The sequence below is a fragment of the Peromyscus leucopus genome, chromosome 1 (genome assembly GCF_004664715.2).
Source record: "Peromyscus leucopus breed LL Stock chromosome 1, UCI_PerLeu_2.1, whole genome shotgun sequence".
Taxonomy (NCBI): Eukaryota; Metazoa; Chordata; class Mammalia; order Rodentia; family Cricetidae; genus Peromyscus; species Peromyscus leucopus.
The window spans coordinates 176,466,393-176,479,426 of NC_051063.1; the positions used below are offsets into that span (position 1 = coordinate 176,466,393).

General features: G+C 54.0%; 1 protein-coding gene across 1 annotated transcript; it reads right to left on the reverse strand.

Moving 5' to 3' along the window:
• Positions 1 to 2,557: 2,557 nt before the first annotated feature.
• Kptn (kaptin, actin binding protein) lies at positions 2,558 to 11,524 on the reverse strand. The gene is made up of 12 exons (XM_028854911.2): positions 11,224 to 11,524; positions 10,668 to 10,750; positions 10,467 to 10,551; positions 10,338 to 10,392; positions 8,086 to 8,161; positions 7,911 to 7,984; positions 7,202 to 7,311; positions 7,051 to 7,128; positions 6,274 to 6,349; positions 5,103 to 5,238; positions 4,846 to 5,016; positions 2,558 to 2,949 (listed from the first exon to the last, which is right to left on the reverse strand). Exons 1-12 carry the CDS (start codon positions 11,444 to 11,446, stop codon positions 2,824 to 2,826), a joined length of 1,293 nt encoding a protein of 430 aa, XP_028710744.1. The 5' UTR covers positions 11,447 to 11,524; the 3' UTR covers positions 2,558 to 2,823.
• Between the last annotated feature and the right edge of the window lie 1,510 nt (positions 11,525 to 13,034).

Below are 13,034 nucleotides of genomic sequence, written 5' to 3' on the forward strand. Positions count from 1 at the left end.
GAGATTATGGAGGGGTGGGGCGGGGACAGGATAGTTGTGAGTTGGAAGACAAGGAGGAGCTGAAGGAGGAGAGAGGGTGGGTACAGGGCAGCTGGGGAAAGACCACCAGCAAAAGAGTGGCCGGAGGAAGAGAGGGAGGAGCCAGTGGAGGGCGGGGCTTTGGGGAGGGAGTGGGGCCTGAGAGCTCCGGCTAGGGAAACTGCTGAGGGAGGAGCCATTGAGAGGAGGCGTGGCCATGGAGCTGGGGGCGGGGCCGCAGAGCTGGGAGGCGTCCTTGCAAGAGAGCGGGAGGGAGGAGCCCGGGAAGGGGCGTGGCCAAGGGGGCTAGGGGGCGGGGGAGGGGCCTGACAGTGGGGCTGCAGGTTGCCCCAGTCTCGGGGTTCAGCACTAGAGGCCGAGGACAGCGCCGGAGGGCTCAAGTGTGTGCACCTGTCTGCGTCATCCCTGTCCCCCCTTCTGATTACACATGGGCAGCATCCCGTCCATACAAGGGCCCAGGGATGCAGTCATCGCTACAAATAGCCACAGGCTGGCAGACCTGGGGGAGGGGGGCAGGAATGTTGGGCAGGCGGCAGCTCTTCCAAGTTCACAGGCTCAGCTTGCTCAGGGCACCTCACAGAAGGCAGGGAGCTGCCGCCAGAGTGCCCAGGTACGATGAGAACTACTCCCAAGGCCCCCACCCCGCCAAAGCACTCTAACAACCCTCAGACGTAGATGTTATCAGCTCCACTTCACCATTTCAGAGGTGGGGAAACTGAGGCAGCAGGTATTAAGAGTGTGGCTTCCGGCTCTGTATCCTTAACCGCGCACTGCTTCGGGGCTGTGGACATGGTAGGAAGGATCAAGGCCACCTGGTGTGGTGACACACATTTCCGATCCCAGCACTTGGAAGGCTGAGTGAGGCAGGAGGATGGTTGAGCTCCAAGCCATCCTCATAGCAAGACCTAGACCTAAAACAAAACGATTTGGGGGCGGGGGTGGGCGTTGAAGATGTGGACCCGTCGGTAGAAAGCTTGCCTAACGTGCACCAAGCCCTGGGTTCCACCCTCAGTACTGTGACAACGAGGCATGGTGGTGCACGCTGCAGTCCTGGCCATCGAGAGGCAGAGGTGGGAGGGTGAGGAGTTGAATGTCACCCTTGGCTAGAGGCCAGCCTGAGCTACACGAGACCCTGTCTCAGCTTCCCCCTCAAACTGCAAAGTCCTGAGCCAAGTGTCCTGGGGTCCTGAAGACGAATTCCCAAGCCTACAGGTGGCTGAACACAACTAGCTGTGCGCATACATGCACATGCCCGCAGAGTGCATAACCTGTACATGCCCGCACCATCACTACCCTCCCAAGCCCTCTCCGGGCTCCCTCCCTCCAAAGGACAGGTGACAGGTGCTGGATGCTGGGCACAAAACGTGTAGCAGGGAGAGAAGGCTGCCCCTGCCAGGAGCCGGTGCCCACTGCCAGCCCTGGCGGGACTCTCTTGGGCCTGCTGCCAGGATGGGGGAGCTCCAGCTCCCTGCAGCTTCCCACACCGGGGCCTGGCTTCTCCTAGAGCTTGGAGCCCGGGGAGTTGGAAACTTGGTATCTGATCTTCCGAGTCCCGGAGGCTGCACCTTTGTAGTGAGGGAGGGGGGTCAGATTCACAGGTGGGCTTCTCTGGCGGGAGTGACTGGCACCTACCCTACCCCACAAACACATGCGCCCCCACGGAAGCAGGTGTCCCGCCCAAGCCCCACCCCCAGCCTGGATTCGCTCTGAAACTCGCCAAACCACGGATCACAATTCTATTCCTGGTCTGGGGTTGGGAAGGCAACACTTCCTGTCAGCTACCTTCCTCTGGGCCCTGGGCTGGAGACTCTGTTGGGACCATGGGGCGGTGGCTGTCCTTGTCCTGCGCCTCCTGGGCGGTTTAGCTATGCTGTACCCAGTACCCGCTTCAGCATGGCATCTCTTGGGGTCTGCTTTGGTCTGTCTTGGACACCTCTTACCAGAATCTATGCTCGATGACAGTCTGCTAGAAGCTGGCCTTGGTTCTTGTCCAGTCCAATCACTTTTCTGTCGAGACTTCCTCCCGACTGGACCATTAACATGATCAGGACAACCCCTGGGCTGAGGGAGTCTGCAGACCCCTTACTGCTTAACCGGAGATGCCAAAAAGCAGCCCAAATCCCCAAAGATTCCCTCAGTCTCCATGGGTCTCCCTCCTGGTCAGCGTCCTCACTTCCCGGCCACTGCTGATGCCGCATCTGTGGTTCCCTATTCATCCTCGCTGGAGACAATGAACCCAGAAGCCCCTGTCTGGCTCCGGGTGGCCTCGGTGGCATTTGTCTGACACTGTACTTCCTGAGTTTCGCTCAACGGTGCAGAGAAAGGCCCCAGAGCTCTCAGAAATGCAAACCGGCCCCACCCCCTCATCGTGCCTTCCTCTTTCCTCTGGGTCTACTCCTGGACTCTCGCTGTGGAGTTCCCTCTTCAGTTCTTTGGGAGTGAATTCAGGAGAACTTGGCATACAGTAGTGCTCAATAGATGCTTGCCAGGCAAAGGAAATGAAGACAGCCAGGACAGCTTTGTTGCTCTGCATGTATAAATAGTCTTCAGGGGACCAACACCTGATGGGACTGCAGGGGGTTGCTGAGACCATCCCTCTTCAAATGGCTCAGGGAGGGGTGATCAGCGAGGGTCACACAGCACACCAGGATGGGCCAGGGACTCGCAGCATCCCCCTCTGGGGAGTCTGAGGGGAGCACTCCTTTTCTGAGATGCTTCCCCCACATCAACGACAGACATGAAATGCCCAGGCCTGCCTGAGAAGCAGGGGGAGGGGGGGGCTGCTCAGGAGACTGGGGGTTCCTCAGGCCTGGGACCCACTCTGTCCCCAAGGCCCTGCTGATGTTTCCTCTGCTCCACTTGACGACGAAGCCTGGTCAAGACCAGCTCAGAGGCCTGGATCAGGCTGTGCTGTGGGGACAGAAAAGGAGGGGCACACGTTAGACCACACTGGGGGGCCAGGGGCTCAGCCACAGCAGGAGGGCAGAGCAGGAGGGCAGAGCACCGGGTGTGGGGTGAGAACGGGTCTCCCAGGTGGAAGTGGAGGCCAGGCTCAGGGGGAGGGGCTTGGGTCGGTTTGCTGTGGGAGAGGCAAAGCTTAGACCTAAGTGGAAAGAGCTGAGATGGGAAATCAGGAGAAGCGCTTGGCAGGGTGTGATCGTCGACAAAGCAGAAGGATCGTGAATTCTGGGACGGCCTTGGCTACGCAGAATGACTCAACCTCCTAGATCTACAAGCTGGGAGGACACAGTGGGTTTGATACCAAGTACCAGACACAAAAACAAGTAAGTGGAGAGAGAGAGGGAAGGAAGGAATACAAAAGTAATCAGCGGGAGCAGCAGACGGAGCAAAATGACAAATGACATTAAGGGATATCTGAGGTTAAACTATTTAGAGAAGCTGAGGTTAGACCACAGTGGAAAGGACAAAGGTGAGATCAACAGGGCAAGGACCACGTAGAAATGGGAAGCAGAAGTTGAGGTTAGACCTCAGAGAAGCTCCCCTGGTGTTTGTGAGCTGCCAGCCTAGCTCAAGGTCCAGTAAGAGACTCCACCTCAAGAGAGTAAGATAGAGGAGAGCAGGACCCCTGAAATCCTCCTTGGCCTTCACACACACACACCCACACACACACACCTAAAATCCTCCCTGGCCTTCATATGCACACATGCATGCACACACACACACACACACCTGAAATCCTCCCTGGCCTTCACTCACACACACACACACACACACACACACACACACACACACCCCTGAAATCCTCCCTGGCCTTCACATGCACACATGCATGCACACACACACACACACCCCTGAAATCCTCCCTGGCCTTCACACACACACACACACACCACACACACACACACACACCCCTGAAATCCTCCCTGGCCTTCACATGCACACATGCACGCACGCACGCACGCACGCACGCACGCACGCGCGCACACACACACACACACACACACACACACACACACACCCTGAAATCCTCCGTGGCCTTCACATGCACACCCCCCCCCAAATCCTCCCTGGCCTTCACATGCACACATGCATGCACACACACACACACACACCTGAAATTTTCCCTGGCCTTCACACGCACACATGCACACACGTACGGACGCACGCGCATGCACGCACACGCACACACACACACACACACACACACACACACACACACACACACACACCTGAAATCCTCCCTGGCCTTCACACACACACACACACACACACACACACACACACACACACACACACACACACACGCTCAGGCACTCAAGAGTGATGGAGAAGTCAGAAACTGACCAGTGAGCTGGGGACCAGACTATATTACCAAGGGAAGATGGGGAAAGCAGGCTGTGGTGGGAAGGGTAGGCTGTATCCAGACAGAGACACCCAGTAAACTGGAGATCAAGACCAGCCCAGTGACGGGCAGATCGGAGGCTAGCCCTTGGGAATGACTGACCAATAGGATTGGAAGAAACGCCTGGAGACCACGGGCCTCAGGTGAGAGTAAAGAATAGAGCACGTAGCACAGCCAGACAGCACGGCCTGTAGTCCCAACTACAGAGGCTGAGGCAGGAGGATTGCAAACTCAAGGTCTTCTGGGCTAGAGTGAAAGCCTGTCTCAAAAAACCAAGAGCTGGGGGTTAGCTCAACAAGAATATCTACTGAGAACCCCTCAGTGAGGGGCTGGGAGTGTGGCTCAGTGGTAGAGCCCCTGCCTAGAATCCCCCATTGAGGGGCTGGGGGTGTGGATCAGTGGTAGAGCTTTTCTCCTACAAGTAAACAAGTAAAGGCTGGTACCTGGAGGATGTGCACCCCTTTCAGAGACACCACAGCCAGTTCTCGCAGCCCATCCCCAGTCAGGTCCACGTGGGCCATGGCCAGCAGGGGGCTGGCGAAGGTCCTACGCCACAGCAGGCGGAAGCCTCTGCTGGCCGCCGGCAGCCCGTGGTACTTATAGCAGAGCAGCTCCTGTGGGCAGAGGTGTCGAGGTCACGCAGGCTGAGGACGGTCACCGAGGGGACACAGATGAGTGACGGGCTCATCTCAAGACCCACCTGTCCATAGGTGGCCACCAGGACTTCTGGCTGTCCATCCAGGTCCACATCAGTGACCAGGCCACAGAGGACACTGTCAAACTGGTCACTGCTGGGCAGGAGAAGCTGGTCTTCCAGGCCGCGCTTCAGAAGGTCCCTGAACATGGGGCGGGGGTAAGCCAAGGTCAGAGGGCAGGGCCCTGTCGCCCTTGGTTCCAGACTGTAGGTGATGCCCGACTGGCTTCCCCTGAGGTCCAGACCCGCTTCCCTGGAGCTGTGCACCTTCGTTTCAATGTGTATAACTTGGAAGTCCCCACACAGGGCCAACCCGCCACGCCAGTGGATGGCCTCCCGTGCATCCTGTAGACCCCAGTCCTGGGTGCCCACTGTGCTCCCAGATGCACACCCCCACGGTGGTCCCTGGAGACACGGGTGCCCTGGTCCCTCACTAAAGCACTTGGTGCCTTACGGGGCACGGGGAACTCTGCGCTTGCTTCGCCATTCTCACCCCCAAGCCGGAGTGTGCCAGAGCTGATGATGGGAGGTGCATGCCCACGCGTATGCTCATACTTGAGTGAGGGGGAAGGTGGAGCGGGAGGGGTGGGGTGGGCGGGCTGGGGACGGAGTCGAGTTGGTAAACCCATGAATGAAGCCCCGGGTTTAATCCAGCACCACATAAACTGGGTGTGGTCCTGCACGCCTGTAATCCCAGTACTCAGGTGGCAGAGGCAGGAGGATGGAGAATTCAAAGTCACCCTGAGCTACGTAGTTGGAGGGCAGCCTTGACTTCATGAGATAGTGTCTCACCCTCACCCTCAACACACCCGAAGCGGACTGTCTTATTTTAGCATTACAATCTCACAATCTGGGGGCGGGGGCGCTTAAAAATCCAAGATGGTGGAAATATTGGCATCACAGAAACTGCCCAGCCCTGCATGTCTAGGCCTTCCCAACTGAGGGTCTGCTGGCGCCCCTGGTCCACCCATGCCAGGGGTATTGGTACCTTTAAGGGTGGGAAGACACAGCCACCCTTAACAAACTCTGTACAAGCTCCAGGTGTGAGCGCTCCCACCTCCTCCTCCCCGCTCACAGCACCTCTCCGGACCCTACCCGCCCCGAGGGGTTGACCATGTAAGACCACACCACAGAGGCACGAGGTTCAGCTGCACCCAGGAGCTCCAGGTGTCCTCACCAGTACACCACAGCAGGTTCCAACATGCTGGCAACAAGCAGACTGTATCCTTCCTGCTGTGGGCTGGCCTCGGTTGCTGCGGAGGAGGAGGTAAGAGTCGGAGGGACTATGGGGACAGGCTCGTCCTTATCCCCTTCCCTCCTGCAGTGAGGAATGAAGGCTAGACCTCAGGACAAGGACCCAAGATTGTGCCTCACAGGGAGGGTTAGAGGCTGGACTATGAAATGCCTGTGGTCAAGACATTAGACAGGTGTTAGGCGAATATTTAAAAAGAGAGAAAAAAAAAAGTCTGAAGTTAGAACACAACAGGAGAGACAAAGGTTAGATCGGAGTTGGAGTCTAAGGTTAGACCACAGTGTGAGGATGGGGGGAGGGAGGAGCCCCTGTTTAGAAGGCAAAGGGCAGGTCGAGGTGAATGTCAGTAAAGAGCAGACCAAGGTCAAGGAGCAGGAAGAAACTGGCCCCTGGGAATGGGGTGGGACCGTGGCTGACAGAACAGTTCTCAGTCCAAAGGGAGCAAGAAGGCTGGGGTCAGGGGAGCCAGTGTAGGATGATATGAGGGATGAAGGTTAGACCACAAAGTAGAGAAAAAGTCCAAGGCTAGACCACAGTGGGGAGAATGAGGTTGGATGCTCAAAGAAATGATCGGAGTCCAATCTGTGGCACAGCTTACAGGCTGGAGGGGTTGCGAGGAGGAGCGTGAGGATTCTTAGGGTGGGGGAAGCTGAGCCTGCAGAGTCCACTCTCCAGACTCCAAGCCTGGAGCAAAGAGCTCACCATCGGGGCTTGACAGGCTGAACACGATCACTCGGGAGATGGGCCCGTCCTGCAGGACTGTCCATGTCTGCAAGATCTCTGTGTGGAGAGCAGGGACTCAGGGACCCGTCCCCATCCCTGGGCTTGTCCCCACCCCAGGCCTGACCCTTACCTCGACTCTTCTGGTCTACGTGAGCCACACGCACATAACCACTCTGGCAGCCTAGAGCTGAGAGGCGCCGGGATGAGCCAGGCAGGTTGTGGACATCAAGCCAGAGGACACTGGCGGGAGGAAGGATGATGGATGGATGGATGGACAGACAGGTAGATATCCCAGAGCCCCACCTCTGCTTCCCAGGAGCACCTAGCCCCATCCTGAAGCATCCGGACTCTGCAGGCTGATTCTCTTGGGGGCCAGTCACTACCACACATGCTCACTGAGCCACATTCTGCTTGCTCTGGGGACACCCACCCATGAGTAATATTCTTGAGATCCTGTTGCAACCCAAGAACATGCTACCTAGTTGCTTTTTTTTTTAAAGACTGGATCTCAGGAATCCCAAGCTAGCTTCAAACTCATACAGTCAAAGATGAATTTGAATTCCTGACCCTCCTGTCTCTACCGCCTGAGTGCTGGGGTTACAGGTGTGTGCTATCGTGCCTGGATTTTGTGGTGGTCTGGATTATGGAACCTAGAGCTTTGAGCGTGCTAGACAAACGTTCTACTAAGTGAGCAACACCCCAACATGCTTCCTGCTTTCTCTAACATCACCCCTGCTATGTATTGTACTAGAGGGCGGCCTGCTCTATCCGGCTTCTCTGTAGTCAGTGCCCTGGTCCTTTCTTTGGGTGCGTGGTGGGTGGGTGGGGTCCCCTCCTACCTACTGGTCAGGTCCGTGAGCTCTGGGAAGAGGTTTTCCACGGGCTGCTCCTCAAACTGATGTAGTTCCTCGTCCTGGGGGAACGAGACCCACCCCAGTCAGGAGCCTCCTACACACACAGGCCATCACCGCAGTGGGGATCCCAGCCAGACTCTGCCAAGCCTGCCCACCTCACCTCCTTGTAGAGATGAATGGCTGGATCATTCCCACTCAGGAGAAAGACGGTCTCCAGCTGGTCCCCAACCTGGACTCTGAAAGCAGAGAAATCTAGAATGTGCTAGGACCTGAGTGGGGTTGACTTCTTCCAGGGATTTAGAAATGCCACTGTCAATTTATTTTGAGATAGGGTTTCAGGTACCCCAGGCTGGTGTTGAACTCACCAGGTAGCCACAGCTGCCCTTGAACTCCCGATCCTCCCACACCCAGCCTGAAATGTGTGTTTGTAAAACAAAACAAAAACAAAACACTTGGCCAGCAAGAACCCTAACATCCAGAGACCCAGATGCCCGATGCATGGCTTGGTGCTCTGCAGACTTCTGCACACCAACCCTTGAGTTCCACAACGTCAGAATCTCAGGGCAGCCAAGGGCAGGTACTGGGAGGCCTGTACTGACAGCCCCCAACGGCTAGGATCGTCACTCTAGGAATAAGGAAGGGTCCTCGAGAATGAGCCTGGGAAACTTCACAGCAAGGGTTGATGAGGTGGCTCAGTGGGTAAAGGCAATCCAGGATGACTTGGATTCAATCCCCAGGACCACAAGAGGAAGGTGAGCCCCGACTCCCGAGGGTTGTTCTCTGACCTCCACCCACTGAGTGTGCCGTGGGACCCTCTTGCACACAAGTAAATATAAAAGAATCTATCTCAGGGCTCAGGAGGCAGAGGCAGGTGGGTCTCTGTGAGTTCAAGCCATCCTGGTCTACAGAGGGAGTTCTAAGACAGCCAGGGCTACATGGACTGTCAGAAGGAAACAAAACAAGACACCCAGCAAGCAAGTAACAACAGGGAATCACAGCACTGGAACCTCTTCCCTGTGGACTCCCAGGATTCTGAAGCCCTATTTTTTGTCTCCTTTGGTAGACCAGAACCGTTAGAAATCTCCACCCTGATTATCTCAAATCATGCAAATCCTGACATCTGGAATCTTCTAGATTCCAAATCTGGCAGGGTAATGCTTGCCTGTAATCCCAGCACTGGGAAGGCTAAGGTGGGGGAATTTCAAGTTCAAGGCTGTCCTGGGCCACACAGTGAGGTTTTGATTCATAGTAAGGTATGCACACACATGCATGTACACCAGTACATACTTGCATAAGCACATGCATGCACCTCCCCCTCCCCAGCTTCATTTTTATAACTCTTACCTGCAAGACCAGAGAGGTTGGCTACTAGGAACCTATAAACCAAATCCAACTCACTAAATACTTTTTATAAATAAAGTTTTACTGGCACAACCCTAGCCAGTCATCCACAGTGTCAACTGCCATTTACTTGCTTCAGTGGCAGAACAGTGTAGTGGTGATACTAATTAAATGACCCTCGAAACTTAGCATTTACTAACTGGGTCTTGACAGAAAAAAAAATGCCCCCCCCAAAATGTTGCCAATCCCTGTTACCAGTGGATTTCTGAATTCCTGGAGTAGAACCCACATGCTTTGGGGTTCTAGAACCTAACGATTTTAGATGCTCTGTACTGTACCTCCTTACAAGTCCTTCTATAGACTCTCTCTCCGGAGCTGTTGGGTTTGGTAAGGTCTTTTTTTTCTTTTTTCTTTTCTTTTTTTTTTTTTTTTTTTTTTTTTTTTTGAGACAGGGTCTACATAACTCAGGCTAGCTTTAAACTCATTATGCAGCCAAAGATGACCTTGAACAAAATCCTGATCCTCCTGCCCCACCTCCTGAATGCTAGAATTAGAAGCATGTGCCCACTGCAACTTGCTGGTTTATGTGGTGCTGGGGATGGAAGCCAGAGCTTCCTGTGCGCTGTGCAGTAAGTGTCCGACTGCCTGGGCTGCATCCTCAGCCCTCAACTGCATCGTTTAAATCTGGTGACCTCAGGGCTTATGACTGTAAAGAAAGACCCCAGGTCTGGGAAGTAGAGATCTAGAACTTCTGGAGTTGAGTTCTAGGTGCTCAATGAACTCTCTGGAATGATCTCCCTGAGAGGTGACAATGTGGTGCCCCCCTAGTCGTCTTGGCTGCATTCACTCTGAAAAGCACCCTCAGAACCAGATTAGTGATGGCAGGCGTATGGGGTCCAGTCTGCTACCCTCCCGTGAAAACCCCACTTCCCAATTATACTTCCCATCACTTCTTGGGCTCCTAACAACACCCGTCTCCAGCCCTTGGTCTATTAAAACCTTTCTATTTTTCCCGAGAAGGCAAAAGCCTCAGAGGAAGGTGGGAAGGCACGGGTGCCCGTGGGCACTTACTCTGCATGGCACAACTGGAAAGGTGTGAACTGGAGTTCCAAATTCAAGCAGCTCTCTGCAGAAAGACATAAGCTGAGCTCAGCAGCACCGGCCAGCCCAGTCCACCCTCTCCCCCCAGGCTCCACTCACCTGCAATCGAATCCAGGTTGTACTCTGAGCCAGGCTCATAGTCACAGTAAATGTTAAGGAAAGGACTGCCCTTGTCTCCTGAGTCCTGGGGGGTGGAAACTGCCCTCAGGGAAGGTAGAGGAGGTGAGAGGCATTTGGAGTAGATTCAGGGCACTTGGGATAGGCTTGGTGGGTATGGACAGGTGGAAGGTGTTAAGGTACCTTTATAAATGTGATGCCCACAACCAGGCCCCGCTTTGGGGGTGACTTGTTGAAGGTGTCGATGGAGACGATCTCAGCATCCACTATGAGCAGAGTTCAAAGTTCACCACCCATCAGGCAGGTCTCCACCCCTGAATCACACTGATTTTCTACCACTGTAGTAAAACCCTTGGGTCTACGGGAGTCCTAACCACCATTACCATGACCTCTGACCACCAAGTACCAGGCTTTTAAACTCTCTGTTTGCAGAATCCTGGACCCTAACTACTTTCAGGCCCTGACGACTCCTGGATCGGACCCTAATGACGATTACGAGGGTATTTTTGTTCGTTTGTTTTTGTCTCAAGACAGGATTTCTCTGTGTAGCCCTGGCTATCCTGGAACTCGCTCTGTAGACCAGGCTGGCCTTGAACCCAAGAGATCCGCCTGCCTCAGCCTCCCCAGTGCTGGGATTAAAGGCGTGCTCCACCAACCAGTTTTAACCCCAACCTCGCCTCACAGTGACCAACTCAGTCTTAGACTCCAGTCCCGCCCCCGACACCACAGCGCCACGCACCGGGGATGTAGTTGAATTGCAGCTCTTTGGCCACAGGCCGGATTTTCTGTCGGAGGTCTTGGTAGCGGAAGCCGAGCACCTTGCCTTTAAGAGTGGCGGCTAGCAACTCCCCTCGCCCGTCGGCTCCTCCTGCCAGTCCGTACACATTGCTCTGCGACGAGAACCGTGTGAAGCTGTCCTCACGGAGTGGACAGGGTCCCGCCGCCACGGCCGCCTCCCCCATCCCGGCCCTCCGCGGTCAGTCCCAGCTGCTCTGCCGCTCCCCAACCTGGAACATCCACTCACGCACACTGATGACGTCAGGAAGCTGCCGTCGTTGCCCTCTACCAAGATGGCGTTCGGCTTCCTTCCTGGGCGGCCCAGATAATGTTACCTTTCTGGGTCTCTGCTCTTTCCCATTTCAGAGCTAAGGAAAGAGTCTTCCAGGACTTGGCATGGGAGAAGGCCACAGCTCCTGGCCTTTTTGTAAGCGGTGTGGAAAGTAGAATAAGAATCACCATGATCATGGTGTACGCCTGTGATTCCAGCACTTGTTAAGTGGAGGCAGGTGGATCAGGGGTTCAAGGCCATCCTCTGCTACATAGTTTGAGGCCCGCTTTGAGTATATAGGTAGTTTCCAGGCCAGCCTGTCTACATGAGACACCCCCAGCCCCATCTCTGTCTCTCCTCTCTCTGTCTCTCTGTCTCTGTCTCTCTCACACACACACATACACACACACCTAAAAATATACTTATTCCTCAACAACATCCACCCGAACAAAAAAAAACTATAAAACCTAATTATTATCCTTTTGTAGAAGCACATTTTGTCAATTTAATTAAAACTCATAATCAAGCTGAGGCTGAGGGACATACCTTTTCTTTTTTCTTTTTAGAGACAGAATCTTGCTTCATAGCCTTGGCTTAACTGGTAATTTACAGATCAGGCTGGCCTCAAACTTGTGACAGTCTTTTTGTGCTGAGAGCACAAACATGTCTTTGTAGAGTAGGTACTCTTATTATTTATTTTTAACATTTTATTCCTGTACATGTTTCTGTACGGCGTTGTTTCTTTCTGGGCATGTGTACTATGTACCATGTCGTGTGATCAGAGAACAATTGTGGGAGTCAGTTCTCTCCATTATGTGGGTCCCAAAGATTGAACTCAGGTAGTCAGGCTTGGTGGCAAGTGCCTTTACCTGCCATCTTTCTGGTCCTAAGATACTCTTGCATCTGTTTTATAGGTGTGTAAGTAAATTCCCTAAGACCACACAGATAGTATTAAACCAAAAAAAGTATAACTTCATACTTAAGCAACATCACCTTTTAAACAGCAAAGTGTTTTATCTTACCCCAGGGGAAAGACTGGTTGACCTGTCCATCCTGGTGGACGATGAGACCATCTCCATTTATTGAACATTCATAATGATAGTCTACAGAAGCACTCAGACTACACCTGGTGCCACCACACCCTTTTTAGAGTCCCTTACAAACTCATCAGAACTGTGCAAAGAGCTTTACAGAGGATGAGCCTGAAGACCAGGGAGAGCAGAGATGGGTGCAAGCCAGGGGCTCCCGATTGTGAGGCCTTCAGGGGGCCTGGGTTTACACTTCATTGTCACCATCGAACCTCAGCACCTGGAACACATGGCCTGATACAAAGCAGGCTCGGTAAACATTAAAAAACCCACCAACCATGGGTCAGGCAGATGGCTCAGTAAACATGTTAAAAAACCCACCAACCATGGGTCAGGCAGATGGCTCAGATGGTAAAGGTGCCTGTGATACAAGCCTCATAGCAACCCAAGTTCAATCTGTGGAATCCAGATTTT